At 49.9% G+C, this 16,380-nt stretch overlaps 4 protein-coding genes across 4 annotated transcripts; 2 read left to right on the top strand and 2 right to left on the bottom strand.

The window, feature by feature from the left end:
- Positions 1 to 319: 319 nt before the first annotated feature.
- On the bottom strand, positions 320 to 1,971 carry ASPACDRAFT_75217 (mitochondrial 37S ribosomal protein bS1m). Its single transcript, XM_020204391.1, has one exon. It carries the CDS (start codon positions 1,938 to 1,940, stop codon positions 531 to 533), a length of 1,410 nt encoding a protein of 469 aa, XP_020060032.1. The 5' UTR covers positions 1,941 to 1,971; the 3' UTR covers positions 320 to 530.
- Positions 1,972 to 2,515: 544 nt separating this feature from the next.
- ASPACDRAFT_75216 (SDR family oxidoreductase) lies at positions 2,516 to 4,202 on the bottom strand. The gene is made up of 5 exons (XM_020204390.1): positions 4,134 to 4,202; positions 4,025 to 4,076; positions 3,817 to 3,949; positions 3,470 to 3,760; positions 2,516 to 3,398 (listed from the first exon to the last, which is right to left on the bottom strand). Exons 1-5 carry the CDS (start codon positions 4,153 to 4,155, stop codon positions 2,892 to 2,894), a joined length of 1,005 nt encoding a protein of 334 aa, XP_020060031.1. The 5' UTR covers positions 4,156 to 4,202; the 3' UTR covers positions 2,516 to 2,891.
- Positions 4,203 to 5,360: 1,158 nt separating this feature from the next.
- tor (putative TOR pathway phosphatidylinositol 3-kinase TorA) lies at positions 5,361 to 13,312 on the top strand. Its single transcript, XM_020204389.1, has 4 exons — positions 5,361 to 5,591; positions 5,653 to 6,604; positions 6,666 to 12,381; positions 12,444 to 13,312. The coding sequence occupies exons 1-4, from the start codon at positions 5,465 to 5,467 to the stop codon at positions 12,831 to 12,833; spliced, it is 7,185 nt and encodes a 2,394-aa protein (XP_020060030.1). The 5' UTR covers positions 5,361 to 5,464; the 3' UTR covers positions 12,834 to 13,312.
- Positions 13,313 to 13,321: 9 nt separating this feature from the next.
- ASPACDRAFT_1894635 (uncharacterized protein) lies at positions 13,322 to 15,546 on the top strand. Its single transcript, XM_020198695.1, has 4 exons — positions 13,322 to 13,702; positions 13,775 to 14,207; positions 14,271 to 14,407; positions 14,488 to 15,546. Exons 1-4 carry the CDS (start codon positions 13,410 to 13,412, stop codon positions 15,236 to 15,238), a joined length of 1,614 nt encoding a protein of 537 aa, XP_020060029.1. The 5' UTR covers positions 13,322 to 13,409; the 3' UTR covers positions 15,239 to 15,546.
- Positions 15,547 to 16,380: the final 834 nt, after the last annotated feature.

Genomic DNA, 16,380 nt, shown 5'->3' with positions numbered 1-16,380 from the left:
CGCTCCTCAAAGACACCCGTCCTCGCTTAGCCGTGTGCGAATCACGTGCTGGAAATCGCCCTGATAGTCAGCCCTAACTATTTGCACGTGATTACCACTTTCAACCAATGCCTAACCAGAATTTATGGCTGACTAACTAGTTAAGTGTTGACTCCGTCACTACTACCTGATTAACTGTACGTAAGAAACTACCTAGTACCTACTTGTATATCATGAGCACCGATTTATACTTAACCTTCTCATTGGTAGTTAAAGCAGCGATTACGGGCAAATTGGGGACCAGGCGGGCGTTCTAGAGCTTGAGAATGGTTTGACAACAGGTGAATCTGCTACCATGTAATATGTATGGACCGCAATGTGCTTATACAACAGCAAAAGAGAAAAAAAAACAGGAGTAGCTCTACATTGACCAAAAAACAAAACCACTTAATCGTACAGACCGTACAGCTTCCTCAGTAGCTGCAGAAATAAGCTGCACCATCGAGATAAAAAGAACTAAGATCACGAAATCGGATACGTCTCGCTCATACTTAGGTAAAGCTCTTCATGAGATCCCGTGCGAGAGCCTCCGGATTATCCGCTGGTGAGCCCAAGTCTCCCGACGCCGCAAATGTGCCAGTCACAGGGCGAGCTCTATCCAACCTTGGCACCTGCCGCTGGCCACTTTGGGAGATGACACGGGACACATGGATTGGTCTCGGCTTCTGGTACTCTGTGATGCCGTAAGGTGCTCTAGACGTAACAGTAGCGCGATAACTAGCCAAATCGATGCGACCGTGTGAATTGACGGAAGCCCGAACAGGGTTGACCCAGTACTTGGCACCACCAGGGATGGAGGCGTCAAATTGATCAATGCCAGCTGGCCCGTCATGCTCATTAAACGCCATGGCGTTGAGATCTTCCACAACGATACCAGCAACACCGCCAACCGCTTTTCCTCCCTTGTTCTTGAACTTGCCCTTGGGGCGCAAGACACGTGCCTCGACAGGACGTTGATAAGTCTGAGGTCCGAATTTGGGATGGTTGTAAAGCAAGGCGTGAGACCTGGTGTAGGACAGTCCTGCGGAGGGATGCGTCTTCGGAGGTCCGGACGCAACATACTCAGGAGAAGACAGTTTGGGGGCAGGGGGGTGGAAATACGTCTGTCCAATCATGTCGGAAGGTATCATAGGAGGTGGTGGGAGATCCAGGATCTGAAAGATCACTGCACCTAAAGAGAATGGATCCGTACGCAGCGACTTGACATAGGCCTGAAACTCTTCCTCCACAAATTCGAAGGGTGTATCGATTTCCTCAAAAATCCCGCTGTCTTGTGCCTGCTTTCTTCGCTCGGTGGTTCGCTTTGCGATGAAATACTCGCGTAACTTCTCCATGATCTTCGGCTTGTTCCTGCGCACAGTTTTCAAGTAGGCCTGGAACTCCGCCTCTGTCTGACTGGCGAGGTATGGTCCAGAATGCCGGAACTTTTTGGCCGCCGGGTCGTCGAGGCCCGCGCTTGTTTCGGTGTTGTCCAAACGGGTTTCGAAAGGACTCGAGTGCCGAGGAGCTTGGCTGGTGGAGTAGCTGACTTTCTCAGGGAGGGACATTGGCAAATGGAGTTCTTGAAACTTCTCCAAGGTCACCGTATGATCCGCCGCTGATTCGAAATCCGTAGTATGTTCAAAGGTGTCGAGGGCATTGAGTCGAACCACAGGCCGTGAGGATCTAGCAGACGTTGTCTTTGCCGGCAAGGGTCTCTTCAAACCCCAGTCACCCTTCAGAAGAGAAGATGCTGGTGTGACAATGGCCGCTCGGATAGGGTGAGGAAGGGTTGCGGAATCGGATTCAGTGACCGTTCTCGAAGTTGGTTGTTCTTGAGGCGGAGTCAGAGCCTGCGGAAGTGCAAACAGGCGAGAATTCCGCAGCAAGTTTGCTGTCGGGGATAGCCTGACTCGCACCATGGCGCCGGACTCGAAGTTGAGACGTTGTGCGGGTGGTCTGCGGGTGGTCACTGTCCTGAGGAAGCTGGAGAAAAGTTGATTAATCCTCTACAACCGCGCCAAGCCGTGGGTTACGGCAGCCCACAACAACACATCATGCACCTGATCACCACTCACTTAGCGCAGGGTTGTAAAGTCTATTGACTGTGATACCAAGCCACAAAATGAAAAACCCTTTGGTTCATATGAGCCAGGCGAACACGATAGTGTGGTTACACTTATGGCACCAGGGCTTTTTTGAATATTTCATTAGATTACTATGTTGGCGGTGGTCTGAATATCGCTATAGAAAACACTGTACCTAGACCGACATCACATCTGATATCTGATTTGCAAAGATTGTATGTGGTAGAAAGTCAACAGCAGCTGTCGGTCTCTCTATGAAGCTGGTGCTTAGAGATTAGGGACAAGTATTTCCGAATCTGCGAGGTGCTTCAGCTTGTGGAATGTTCGCTACACCGAAGGTGTAAAAACCATTTTAAGGAACCATTGTTGACTGGGCAATGTTGAGTTATCATGAACATTCAGCTATCTTCAAAGATTCAGGCCTCTCAGAAGATCTACATCTCAGACATCTGCACATACTATCTGATGCAATCCGAAGGGTCTCGGCGTCTGTAAGCTAGGGCAGGACAATGAGTTGCATTTTCTTGACGCAAACAGTGGAGGGCTGCTATAGAGCCAAGTGAGCTATATCAGAGGTATAGTATAGCAGTTTCTTCACGCAGAAAGTTATGAGACTGTCACAATCACAGTTTCTGCATTTGAAGTAGGCTTCAGTCATGATTTCCAATGCAGAGCACTTCAGATTCTTTTTTGAAGTGGAGTACTCAGGTTATAAGGTCTTCAATATGTAGTTAACACTGACTTGCTCTTTCAAATGGATGGTACGCAGCGCATCATCATATATGATTAGGCAGAAACGCTGAGAATTGACTTGACAGTATCAACAACTGTTTCCCTCAGTTGCCGATACTGAATACCTAGAATCTCAATCGACTTCTTGTTGTCGTAGCCATACACATCATCAGGCAAGTCGCTAGGCGCATTCGTTGAGGGTAGCTTGTCTGCGATCTCAGGAAACGACTCTCGTACCACTTCCACAAGCTCTTTGTTGGTAAAGTAGCCAGAAGTGGTGAAAAACCTTTGCCCACCGGCTTTAGGAACCTCGATAGCCCTAACATGGGCTAATGCGACGTCATGGACATCGACCCACAAGAACGTACCCGTAGGAGGAAGGCCATCTTTGAATTTTCCTTGGACCAGGTTTGCAAGTCTTTGGTTAGAAGTATTGATGGCGTCCAGAGAATTCAGGTAGGGAACAACAGGACCGAAAACCAGAGGCGGGTTGATGGTTGCAATGTCGAAGTTTGGCTTTTCCTTCTCGACGAATTCCCAAGCGGCCTTTTCAGCAAATGTCTTTACGCGAAACGGTCAGTAAGACGGCTGCCGTGGATCAGGATTTTACATGACAGACGGGTGCATCTCACCTTGCTTGCTCTGTATGTTTGAGCAGGATCCATAGCCTCCTCCCACGTTACAGGGTTCCAATTCTCCTCACTGTACACTTTCGCATGTGCTTTAGGATTGACGATTGCGGCGAAGGATGATGTAACCACCACCCGCTTAATAGATGGAGCATGGGCTTTGATTGCTTTCAATATGCCAGTAGTACCCTTTACGGCTGGCTCCAAGAAATCCTTCACAGGGTCTGAGATGTTAAAGTGAAATGGCGATGCAGTGTGTAGAACATAATCGAATGGCGGATCGGATTTGACAGCCTAAATTTAAGAATGCTTTAGCCGTGGTACAAGTAGAGAAACAAAATCGGCCATACTTCGTCAAATGCACCATCTGCCGCAACATCCTGAACAATAGTGTAGGAGAGCTTCTCCTTTGGTGTGTTTGGATGCGCATTGAGGATTTTCTGGCCTTTTTCATCAGACCGCACCGTAACAACTGTATCAAATCTGCAGTTTCGGGGCTTCGGTCAGCATTGAGAATTCTGAGTAGGCCCCAGCCCAGATTATATCCTTTGCACTCACCCACGCTCTAAGAGATTGTCGACGATGTGAGCAGCAATGAAGCCACTACCTCCTGAGACAGATTGTCAGTCTTCTCCACGGCAAGCACTATCAGCCGGGTCTTTCTTACCAGTAAGAAGGACTTTAGGCATATCGAGTATAGTGGCACTAGTCTTGGTTGTTGAAAATTGAGAATGAGTAGAGTCTGGAGGTAGTTTTCGATTTATTTGGGATATTTCGAGTGGTAGTTTCCTCGCCCTTTTAATACCTGGGGATGCACTTTTACCCCTCAAATGACGAACTATACGCCCCCCACCTACGATCCACTGTTGGTCATATCATACGAACTCAATAGGCGCCCACTCTGATTACAAATACTGGTAAGAGATCGCGAGTAGAGGAGATAGGGGATGGCCATCTAGCTCTGCGACATTACTGGGGTTCAAATTGTGGCTGGCGGCTGTTATCCACTGAGTCTGCTCCCAAGCGCCTGTAGGCGGATTTAGAGGAGGCAGATTTGCTGACATTGCGTTATCGGATAAGCACCCTAGACCGGATTTACGATAACAGCGTTTCTTAGTTCCTGTTCGTGGTCACTACTACACCTGGGAAGATAGATCAGGCAAGTGACCCCGTCTACCTATGGCAACACGGAGCAAAAACAGGACTTCTGCTGATGATATTGCCACTGAACCCTCATCTCAGAACTCAGTCATAGAATTATTTGGTCATACATCTTTTCAACTACAGATGTAGCCTCCGCCCTCCGTAAGCTTCATCTAGAGTACTCTGTCCCGTATGCTGAAAGAACAACTATGGTATGTTATACTTCTGAAAAGGGCCCAGTTGCCCGCCTCAAAAAAGACTACATGGATGATGCTTGAGTCTCACTACAACCATGACCACATCAACAAGAATTCTATTATGATCGAACTGATGTTTCAGTGGCATGCACAAGTGCATATTTCATCCCCGTAGCCCAGCGCGTCACAATGCTTGTTTTGCCACTAGAAGCAGCCGATTAACCGAACAATTGAGACCTGTAAGAATCACATAGTCGAAGGCTTATCCAATTGCGAGGGTGGAGGTTGGGCATGGTTCATGATAGGGGTCGCCATGATCACAATGAAATATATAAGGCCTGGAACAAGCTTGGCCAGTGACATGGCCGTTGAAACTTAAGTCCTAATGATAAATGAAATGTATGAAGAGCAGGGGTGAATTCAATTTTTTCACAAAAATTACAGTATCCCACTTCAGCGGGCGAGTCAACCAGGCAGGGTATACTTTCATGCCTCAGGCTATCAATGGTCCGTGCACGGGTTTCCGGAGGCCGTCGACCTCACCTCCCGCATCGCTCAAGGCCGCCCATATCGGCTCTCCACCCCATGTCCAACTCGTGCCATCGTGCATGCCCTAGAGGTTGACTTCAAATGTCCACCCTGGGGTGTGGTACGCAATATGGCGCAAGCAGGTCCTATCACGGACGTCACTCAACGACTCTTCATCGAGTTGAAGTCTAAGAACGAGGAAACGCGGGTGCGAGCTGCTTATGAGCTTTACGACAACGTCGTTGCCATCTCACGAGGTAACACTTTCGGCATCGGTCGCACAAGAAATAAGGCTAATACTTCGCTCTTTGGTAATAGACTGGCCTCCAGAGAAGTTTCTCGAGTTCTTTAACGCAGTTAGCCAACGCATCGCACAGCTCGTGGTTACCGGCAATGACGCACACGACAAGATTGGTGGACTATTAGCTCTCGATCGCCTAATAGATTTCGATGGTGTGGACGCAGCTCAGAAGACAACGCGGTTTGCAAGCTATCTCCGGAATGCCCTACGAAGCAATGATACTGCGGTCTTGGTGTACGCAGCCCGGGCACTTGGCCGTCTGGCCAAGCCCGGTGGAGCTCTTACGGCAGAATTGGTCGAGAGTGAAATACAATCTGCTCTAGAGGCTCTTCAGTCTGAGCGGCAGGAAAGCAGGCGTTTCGCTGCGGTACTTGTTATCCGGGAGCTTGCTAAAGGCTCACCGACACTGCTCTATGGCTTTGTCTCCCAGATATTCGAGCTCATTTGGGTCGCTCTTCGCGATCCCAAAGTGCTTATCCGAGAAACTGCTGCCGAGGCCGTCAGCGAATGCTTCGAAATCATTGCTGCCAGAGATATGCAAGTTCGCCAACTATGGTTCGCACGAATCTACGAAGAGGCGCTGCTGGGTCTCAAATCCAGCAACATGGATTGGATCCATGGATCGCTTTTGGTGCTAAAAGAGTTGCTTCTGAAAGGAGCCATGTTCATGAATGAACATTACCGGAATGCATGCGAAATTGTCCTTCGTCTCAAGGATCACCGTGATCCCAAGATACGCACCCAAGTGGTTTTGACCATTCCGATCCTCGCCTCTTATGCTCCACTCGACTTCACAGAAACCTATCTACATAGATTCATGATCTACCTTCAAGCGCAACTCAAAAGAGATAAGGAAAGGAACTCTGCATTTATTGCAATTGGAAAGATTGCCAATGCGGTCGGTGTTGCTATCGCACAATACCTCGATGGTATCATTGTTTACATCCGAGAAGGCCTTGCTATGAAAGCGTAAGATGCATTTCCGCCCCTGCGCAATATCCTAAACACCAGAAAAGCTAACCCACCTAAGCCGCAATCGAGCTGCCGTAAATGAAGCGCCGATGTTCGAATGTATCAGCATGTTGTCGCTGGCCGTGGGACAGGCACTCAGCAAATACATGGAAGCACTGCTCGACCCTATCTTTGCATGCGGGTTGAGCGAGTCCCTTACCCAAGCTCTGGTCGATATGGCCCACTACATCCCTCCCATAAAGCCGATAATTCAAGAGAAACTCTTGGATATGCTGAGCCTGATTCTCTATGGTACCCCTTTCCGGCCGTTAGGTTGTCCTGAGAGCAGATTGCCACCCATGCCTTCCTTTGCCCGGGATTTCGGACCTCAGGAACTTCATTCTGACACCGAAATTGCACTTGCACTTCACACGCTGGGGAGCTTCGACTTCTCGGGACATATTCTCAACGAATTTGTTCGTGATGTAGCCATCAATTATGTCGAGAATGACAATCCTGAGATTCGCAAGGCATCCGCACTCACTTGCTGTCAATTGTTTGTCCATGACCCCATCATCAATCAAACAAGTAGTCATTCGATACAAGTTGTCAGTGAGGTTATCGACAAACTTCTCACAGTCGGTGTGGGAGATCCTGACCCAGAGATTCGGCGGACAGTCTTATGGTCTTTGGACCGAAAGTTTGACCGTCATCTTGCCAGACCGGAGAATATCCGTTGCCTCTTTCTAGCAGTCAATGATGAAGTGTTCCCTGTCAGAGAGGCTGCTATCTGCATCATCGGTCGCCTGTCCAGCGTTAACCCGGCTTATGTTTTTCCACCACTCCGAAAGCTGCTTGTTAATCTCTTGACAAGTCTCGGATTCGCAAGCACTGCTCGTCAGAAGGAAGAGAGTGCCCAGCTGATTAGTCTCTTTGTTTCGAATGCTACGAAACTCATCAGATCTTACGTAGATCCGATGATCACTACATTGCTGCCGAAAGCCACTGATGCGAATCCGGGCGTCGCTTCAACCACTCTCAAGGCTGTCGGAGAGCTCGCAAGTGTTGGCGGTAGCGAGATGAAAACGTACCTGCCGCAACTGATGCCAATCATTCTCGACGCATTGCAGGATCTGTCGTCTCATGCGAAGCGAGAGGCAGCCTTGCGAACTCTCGGACAATTGGCTAGTAACTCCGGATATGTCATAGACCCGTACCTCGAGTACTCTCACCTCCTTGCTGTCCTGATCAACATCATCAAGACGGAACAGACTGGATCTCTCCGCAAGGAAACCATCAAAGTCTTAGGAATATTGGGGGCTTTGGACCCCTACAAGTATCAGCAAATCAGCGAAACTGCACCAGATATCCATCACATCAATGAGGTGCAAACCGTCTCAGATGTCGCTCTCATTATGCAGGGCCTGACACCCTCTAACGACGAATATTATCCGACAGTGGTCATCAACACACTAATGCAGAACATCTTGCGTGAGAACTCCCTTGCTCAGTATCATTCTGCAGTCATCGATGCAATCGTCACGATTTTCAAGACATTGGGCCTCAAGTGCGTGCCCTTCCTTGGACAGATCATCCCGGGCTTCATTTCCGTCATCAGAGGGTCTCCCCCAAGCCGCCTCGAGTCTTACTTCAATCAGCTGGCAGTTTTGGTGAATATTGTACGGCAACACATACGGGCTTTCCTTCCAGAGATAATCGAAGTCGTTCGTGACTTCTGGGATGCCTCATATCAAGTTCAAGCCACAATCCTTTCCTTGGTTGAGGCAATAGCAAAGTCTCTGGAAGGAGAGTTCAAGAAGTATCTTGCAGGCCTTATCCCACCCATGCTTGACACATTTGAAAAGGACACTACACCGCGCCGACAACCTTCTGAGAAGATCCTACACACATTCCTAATATTTGGCCCTAGTGGCGAGGAGTACATGCATCTTATTGTGCCATCTATTGTGCGCCTGTTTGACCGGACACAAAATCCGATAAGTATTCGAAAGTCTGCTATCGACACTTTAACAAAGCTATCACGCCAAGTCAATGTTTCGGACTTTGCATCCCTGATGGTTCACTCTTTGTCACGCGTGGTTGCTGGCAATGATCGCACCTTGCGCCAGGCTGCCATGGATTGTATCTGTGCACTTATCCTCCAGCTCGGCCAAGACTTCAACCATTACATACATCTTTTGAACAAAGTCTTGAAGGCACATCAGGTTAGTCATAGCAACTACCACATGTTGGTGACCAAGTTACAGAAGGGAGATCCTCTTCCGCAGGATCTCAACAACCCTGATGAAAACTATGCAACACTTGCAGATGACGCCAATTATGCAGAGATTGGGCAGAAGAAAATGCTTGTCAACCAGCAACATCTTAAGAGTGCCTGGGATGCTTCTCAAAAATCCACTCGAGAGGATTGGCAGGAATGGATCAGACGTTTCAGCGTGGAACTGCTGAAAGAGTCTCCCTCTCCAGCTCTACGTGCGTGTGCCAGCTTAGCTGGCATCTATCAGCCACTAGCAAGGGACCTGTTCAATGCTGCCTTCGTCTCATGCTGGACGGAGCTGTATGATCAGTATCAAGAGGAACTAGTCCGGTCAATCGAGAAAGCGCTTACTTCGCCGAACATCCCTCCTGAAATCCTGCAGGTTCTGCTTAACTTAGCAGAATTTATGGAGCATGATGACAAAGCCCTCCCAATTGACATCCGCACCTTGGGCAAGTATGCCGCTAAATGTCACGCTTTCGCCAAAGCCCTCCACTATAAAGAGCTAGAATTCGAACAAGACCAGAACTCTGGAGCAGTTGAGGCCTTAATCACCATTAACAACCAGCTTCAACAGTCCGACGCTGCTATCGGAATCCTCCGCAAGGCACAGGCGTATCGAGATGTCGAACTTAAAGAGACATGGTTTGAGAAGCTTCAGCGCTGGGAAGAAGCACTCGCTGCTTACAAGCGGCGTGAAAGGATTGACCCCGATTCTTTTGGAGTTACCATGGGTAAAATGCGCTGTCTTCACGCTCTTGGTGAGTGGAAGGTGCTTTCAGACCTCGCTCAGGAGAAGTGGAATCAAGCATCTCTTGAACACCGAAGAGCAATAGCACCTTTAGCCGCTGCTGCTGCCTGGGGACGTGGACAGTGGGAACTGATGGACTCTTACCTGGGCGTTATGAAAGAGCAATCCCCGGATCGCTCTTTCTTTGGCGCAATTCTGGCTATCCACCGAAATCAATTTGATGAAGCTACGATGTACATTGAGAAAGCGCGCAATGGCCTGGATACCGAGCTTTCCGCTTTATTAGGCGAGTCGTACAACCGTGCTTATAATGTTGTTGTGCGCGTCCAGATGCTTGCTGAGCTGGAGGAAATCATCACCTACAAACAGAACATTGGTGATCCTGAAAAGCAGGAATCCATGCGTCAAACCTGGAACAAGCGACTTCTTGGATGTCAACAAAATGTGGAGGTATGGCAACGCATGCTCAAGGTTCGAGCACTTGTTACGTCGCCTCGTGAAAACCTTGAAATGTGGATCAAATTCGCCAATCTATGCCGAAAATCTAATCGCATGGGCCTTGCTGAGCGATCTCTTGCATCTCTCGAAACTACTGTGTCCGACAGCAATGGCACGCGGGTCATTGCTCCCCCAGAAGTTACTTATGCCCGTCTCAAGTTCAATTGGGCTACTGGCCGCCAACGTGAAGCGTTACAAATGCTTAAAGAGTTTACTTCAGGCCTTACAGAAGATTTTACTCGGTACAACACCCTTATACTATCACAATCCGACCACGGCGGAGTCAATGGTGTCAATGGAGTAAATGGGGTGAATGTGGTGAATGGTGTCACTGATGCGAACCATCCTGATGTTCAAGGGCTACGGGAACGCATTGGCGATGTGGCCAAATTCAGGAAGCTTCTGGCTAAGAGTTATCTCCGGCAAGGCGAGTGGCAGACTGCCATGCAAAGAGGTGATTGGCGGCCCGAGCATGTTCGTGAGGTGCTCAACGCTTATGCCGCTGCTACAAACTACAATCGCGATTCATACAAAGCATGGCACTCTTGGGCATTGGCAAACTTTGAAGTTGTCACGACGATTGCAAGCCAAGCCAGTAGAGATGGCACGACCATGGCGATGGTGCCGGGCCACATTGTAACGGAACATGTGATACCCGCACTCAGGGGCTTCCTCAGGTCCATCGCATTGTCGTCAACATCTTCCCTTCAGGACACCCTCCGACTCCTGACTCTGTGGTTCGCCCATGGTGGTGATACAGAGGTGAACAGCGTCGTCGTTGAAGGCTTTACGGCGGTCAATATCGACACCTGGCTTGCAGTTACCCCCCAGCTTATCGCCCGAATCAATCAGCCCAACATTAGAGTACGGAGTGCAGTTCATCGACTGCTATCCGAGGTTGGCAAAACACATCCTCAAGCATTGGTTTACCCATTGACGGTTGCGATGAAATCGAATGTTACGAAACGTTCGCAATCTGCAAGCAGTATTATGGACAATATGCGACAGCACAGCGCAAAGCTGGTCGAACAAGCCGACTTGGTTAGTCATGAGCTCATCCGAGTCGCGGTTCTGTGGCACGAATTGTGGCATGAAGGCCTGGAGGAGGCATCTCGGCTCTACTTCGGTGATCACAATGTTGAAGGGATGTTCGCAACCCTTGCACCTTTACATGACATGCTTGACAAAGGGGCAGAAACATTGCGTGAAGTATCTTTTGCGCAGGCTTTCGGTCGAGATCTTGCTGAGGCGAAGCATTACTGTATGCTTTTCCGTGAGACTGAGGAGATTGGCGATTTGAACCAGGCATGGGATCTCTACTATACTGTGTTCCGCAAGATCAGCCGGCAGCTTCCTCAGTTGTCGATCCTCGATCTCAAGTATGTTTCCCCCAAACTCAAGGACTGTGTGGACCTCGACCTTGCCGTTCCTGGAACCTACCAAAGCGGTCGACCCATCATCCGAATTGTCAGCTTCGACCCCATATTGCATGTTCTGCAGACCAAGAAGAGACCGCGTAGAATGACCCTCAAAGGCAGCGACGGCAACTCCTATATGTACGCGCTCAAGGGACACGAAGATATCCGACAAGACGAGAGAGTCATGCAACTATTCGGCCTTGTTAACACCCTTCTGGATAATGATGGGGAGAGCTTCAAGCGCCATCTATCTGTGCAACGATTCCCTGCCATTCCCCTGTCACAGAGCTCCGGTCTACTAGGATGGGTCTCCAACAGCGACACATTGCACGCATTGATCAAGGAATACCGAGAGAGCCGTCGGATTTTACTCAACATTGAACATCGTATCATGCTTCAGATGGCACCGGACTACGATAATCTCACTCTCATGCAGAAAGTGGAAGTATTCGGGTACGCCATGGACAACACTACCGGGAAAGATCTTTATCGTGTCCTTTGGCTCAAAAGCAAGAGCTCCGAGGCGTGGCTTGAGCGGCGGACGAACTACACTCGATCTCTTGGTGTCATGTCTATGGTCGGCTACATACTTGGCTTGGGTGATCGCCACCCGTCTAACCTCCTTCTCGATCGAGTTACTGGCAGAGTGGTTCACATTGACTTTGGTGATTGCTTCGAGGTGGCCATGCACCGAGAGAAATACCCAGAAAGGGTACCTTTCCGCCTTACTCGCATGTTGACATTCGCCATGGAAGTTAGCAACATCGAAGGCAGTTATCGTATCACATGTGAAGCGGTTATGCGTGTTCTCAGGGAGAACAAGGACTCCCTTATGGCTGTGCTCGAAGCGGTGAGTCACCTATTTTCGGGTGGGAATCTGACAAGGATATCTACTAATTGTCTTAATAACAGTTTATCCATGATCCTTTGATCAATTGGCGTCTCGGAGTCCGCGAATCGCCAGATCGGATGCCCTTCTCCGCAGAGCGTCGCCAGTCTGTCGTTTCCAATATCAATCTTGAGCATGGCGTGCAGCCAAGCAACTTCTCGCGCCACCGCCGCCCATCAATCCTTGAAGGCGGTATTCTAGATGCACAGGAAGGAATTCCTAACGAAGCACGAGAAGCACAGAATGCACGCGCGCTTCAGGTACTTGCGCGGGTCAAAGAGAAGTTGACCGGTAGAGATTTTAGGCCCAACGAGGAGCTCAACGTCAGCGATCAAGTTGACAAGCTTCTTGCTCAGGCTACCAGCGTGGAGAATATCTGCCAGCATTGGATTGGTTGGTGCAGTTTCTGGTGATTATGTTGTCCTGTCTATTATGGATTTCTGGTTCTCGAGGAGGCGCAACTTGTGATGATGGATTTTTTGCATGGCATGGCTACAATTTCCCTTCTTCCTTACTTATTCTCCACCTTCTCGACTATCTTTTTTTTTGTCTTCATCTTTCTGTGTGTAGTATTATCACTTATTTGCTCTTGCGTCTTTCTTCTCTTTCCCTGCTCTGTCCCCTGAGGAAGTAGGCATTGTCAGGAGCTGCCGTTCATGATATTATTCTTTTGCATGTCTCAGTTCGATAATTGCATGTTGCTCAAGGCGGGATGGATTACGGGATAGACGGTTAATGGTGAATTCTTTGCAATGAATCGTGCCAATTCTAAGAGAGAATTCCATCCATCGCATAACGGGATCAGCACGTGTTTTGATGACTAGCCGAGGTCACGGGCGGACACAGGATTGAAGGAATCTCCTTGGATTCCTTCCTTCCATCTTCCCACCTTAATTCTCTTGCCTGCCATTCTTCTCCTTTGCGCTTTCATCTATCTTCCATATCTCAGGATGTGACCGGAACCATTCCGGCTACCATCAGTGAGAAGCATGGCGTCAGACACCCCGCCCGATCCCGAAACCCATCCTGTGGTTCGCAGCATCCTCCGCATTTCCCTCAGCGCCAAGGAATACAAGCGTCTCCACGATTATGCCATCCAGCGCACTCCATTATCCGTCCAGGGTAGGCTGCCGTCTCCATCCAAGTACGAAGCCATTATCGGCTCGAAGAACAAGCACAATGTCGCTGCTGTGCGGGTAGCACTGCGGACCTTCCTACTCTCGTTATCCCTCACAAAGCTCGCCGACACCGCGATAAACCGGATACGCGGGGATCTATCGAGGTGCTGTACATAGTCCTTCCTGTTCACGTATAGACTGGCAATGGTTAACATAGATCTCATCGCTTCCAACAGCAAAGGACCGAAAGCCTCATCATCCACCCGCTCCCCGAAACTTCGCATATCCGCGTCGCTCGCGCTTCTTATCCTGTTTCACCGATTCCTTTATCGTTTCTTCGTCAAGCTGCGCGCCAACCTCCGCACCGACGACGCTCGGCCATTCCGAGATCGCAACCCACGAATCTCCAATGTGCTTACTTCGCGCTTTGCTCCGGCCATCGGGGCCAGTCTGGCAGGGTTTGCGCTAGGGATTTGCCCACGAAGCCAGTTTCGCATAATCGCAGCCATCTATTCGGCCACCCGTGGCTTGGAGTTCTTGTTTAATGCATTGGATGAGAAGGGCTGGTTTGACAACCGGCCTGCCTGGTTCGGTAGTTGGTTGCTGATGCCAATTTCTTGTGCGCAGCTGTTCCATTCGTTTATCTTCGATCGAGAGGCCGTGCCATCGGTAAGTACAAGGATAGGGATGCTCTTCATCCTGGAACAACAAAAACTAAATCTTGCTTGCCAGTGGCTTGGAATGTTGATCCTCAGACTCTCCCCGAGTTACATCCGCGGTCGTCCCGAAAGTCTGCCTTTGGAAGTCGCTTGGCCAGACAAGGAGGATATCATCGATTCACTCGCAACTATATCTGCTCTAAGGTGGCCGTGAGTGAACCCCCGCCCTCCCTATCGTCTAAGATGTGCTGGACTCCCGCCCGTATACTGACCACTGATGAATCAAACAGATCGTTTGTATCGCCCATCTTACACCCCGGCACTTCGAAGACACTACCTTCGTCATTGGCGTCGATCTCCCCAGTGACCGGTTCCGCGCACCCAGCCATATCCAGTTTGTCCTGCGCACTGCTCCACCCCAGCAGCCCCAGCTGCAGCACGGCCTTCCTGCACCATATCCTTCTCTCCGTGCCGCCCCTGGCGCGGTTTCTAACCGCCGCCACCCTGGCGCTCTCCTTGCGTAACCTCAAACACCTGGCGTCCCACCCCATCACGTCGCTGAACGAACTGTCCCAAAGAATCATGAAGCTGACCGCCGTCCTGTCGGCATCGGCCGGCACCGCCTGGGCTAGCATCTGCCTGTGGAACGCGGTTCTCCCGCGGTCCACGATGGCCACGAAGCGGTTCTTCCTGAGCGGGGCCCTCGCGGGCGTCCCGTTCGCGTTTTTGGGCCCCCAGCGCAGCGTCTTCCTGTCGTTCTTCCGCGCCGCGGTCGCGACGGCCTGGAAGACCGCAGGCAAGCGCGGTCGGTGGACCGGGTGGCAGAACGGGGAGCTGTGCGTCATCGTGGCGAGCTGGGCGCTGATGGGGTGCATCCTGGATGCCCGACCCTCCGCGGTGCAGGGGAAAGGAATCAGGGTGGCGCTCTCGTGGATGCGAGGCGATGGGTTCGCCGACCCATTGCGGGTAGCCGAGAAGAGGAAGGCGAAGAAGGCCGCGGCGCAGAAGAAGGAGAAGGCGGAGGACGATGCGCGGACTTAGCGGCGCTGCAGGCAGGCAAATCTTGTTATGTTTTTGTCGTTGTGTTAGCAAGCAATTGTCCACAGAGCCGGACTTTGGTCCTTCATATTTGGCATATAAGTTATGATTTTCATGGTGCCAACGCTGTCTTGGTTACGATGGATGAGCGCGCACGCCCTTGATTGTGACGGTAGGGTAGACCGGAGGGCAGAGGAACACTGAATGCGCTATATGCGTGGGTACATAATCGAGGATGGTATTTGTTATCTACGAGAGAGTTTGCAAAATTCTCATATCAACATGACCACATTACAAAATGTCTAGTCTACCTCTATGCTTCAGCATCCTCTAATTTTACAGTAACTTAGTTAACGTAATCGGTAAGCGAGCGGAACGCGCAAGCGAGTGGAACGCCCAACTCGTAATTCTGCTTTATATACAAATTTGAAGTCAAATATCAACCTTTTTACACCGTTCAAATTGCCTCTTCTTGGTGTTTTACTCTTGCTGGACACCATGTCCGTATATGACCAACTTTATTACACGAAGAACAGCGAGGTGGCGCGCGCCGGCGAGGCTGTTCCTCGCCGGCCGCAGAATCAGCCCGTTGGATTCCCAAGGCTTCATCTTCCTCACGAGCCCGGCGAAAAAGCTGTATAGCTTCATGAACTGTAGCTCCTTCGAGGCCTGCCAATTGGCGATTACTTCGTTTCCTCTTCTTAGTCTGGTGTTCGTCTGCAGCCCGTAAATCATGATTTTCCTGTTCAAGTAAGGCTGCCCTGTTTAACGCGATTTCGCAGCCTTTGATGATATATGATAATGCAGTTCTCATTGACTCCGGAGGACTTCGTGTACGTTCACGCAGTAATCTCTCGATTTTAGTTTCATGCTTCTTCAATTGCCTCGTATTTTTAGGTGTTTTTAGTATAGAAGAAGTGGTAGTTTGACTTCCAGTAGGAGTAATCTCTCGCAGGCTATACATCAGCTTTCCAAGCACCTCGTCCGGCTGGAAAGGCACCAAGCCGGAAGCTGAAAAGGCGTTCTGTATAGACGATTTCTTAAAGGCAAGTTCTCGGGCTTTGGGAAATGTATCCAAGAAATCAACCTTATCAATATGGTGGATTCCTTGGCGAATTAGCCGTTCAATCAAACCACCGTATGCC

The sequence above is a fragment of the Aspergillus aculeatus genome (assembly GCF_001890905.1).
Source record: "Aspergillus aculeatus ATCC 16872 unplaced genomic scaffold ASPACscaffold_2, whole genome shotgun sequence".
Taxonomy (NCBI): Eukaryota; Fungi; Ascomycota; class Eurotiomycetes; order Eurotiales; family Aspergillaceae; genus Aspergillus; species Aspergillus aculeatus.
Note: the sequence above shows the minus strand (reverse complement) of the source record. Positions and strands in the feature narration are given on the sequence as shown.

Bases quoted from the DNA above. Each gene is read 5' to 3' on its own strand.
- ASPACDRAFT_75216 (XM_020204390.1), bottom strand. From the start codon at position 4,155: ATGCCTAAAGTCCTTCTTACTG. The intron at 3,950-4,024 runs GTGAGTGCAAAG...CCGAAACTGCAG, and splicing joins GACAATCTCTTAGAGCGTGG to ATTTGATACAGTTGTTACGG. The intron at 3,761-3,816 runs GTATGGCCGATT...TCTTAAATTTAG, and splicing joins CAGATGGTGCATTTGACGAA to GCTGTCAAATCCGATCCGCC.
- ASPACDRAFT_1894635 (XM_020198695.1), top strand. From the start codon at position 13,410: ATGGCGTCAGACACCCCGCCCGATCCCGAAACCCATCCTGTGGTTCGC. The intron at 13,703-13,774 runs GTGCTGTACATA...CGCTTCCAACAG, and splicing joins ATACGCGGGGATCTATCGAG to CAAAGGACCGAAAGCCTCAT. The intron at 14,208-14,270 runs GTAAGTACAAGG...CTTGCTTGCCAG, and splicing joins ATCGAGAGGCCGTGCCATCG to TGGCTTGGAATGTTGATCCT.
- ASPACDRAFT_75217 (XM_020204391.1), bottom strand. From the start codon at position 1,940: ATGGTGCGAGTCAGGCTATCCCCGACAGCAAACTTGCTGCGGAATTCT.
- tor (XM_020204389.1), top strand. From the start codon at position 5,465: ATGGCGCAAGCAGGTCCTATCACGGACGTCACTCAACGACTCTTCATC. The intron at 5,592-5,652 runs GTAACACTTTCG...CTTTGGTAATAG, and splicing joins CGTCGTTGCCATCTCACGAG to ACTGGCCTCCAGAGAAGTTT. The intron at 6,605-6,665 runs GTAAGATGCATT...AACCCACCTAAG, and splicing joins GAAGGCCTTGCTATGAAAGC to CCGCAATCGAGCTGCCGTAA.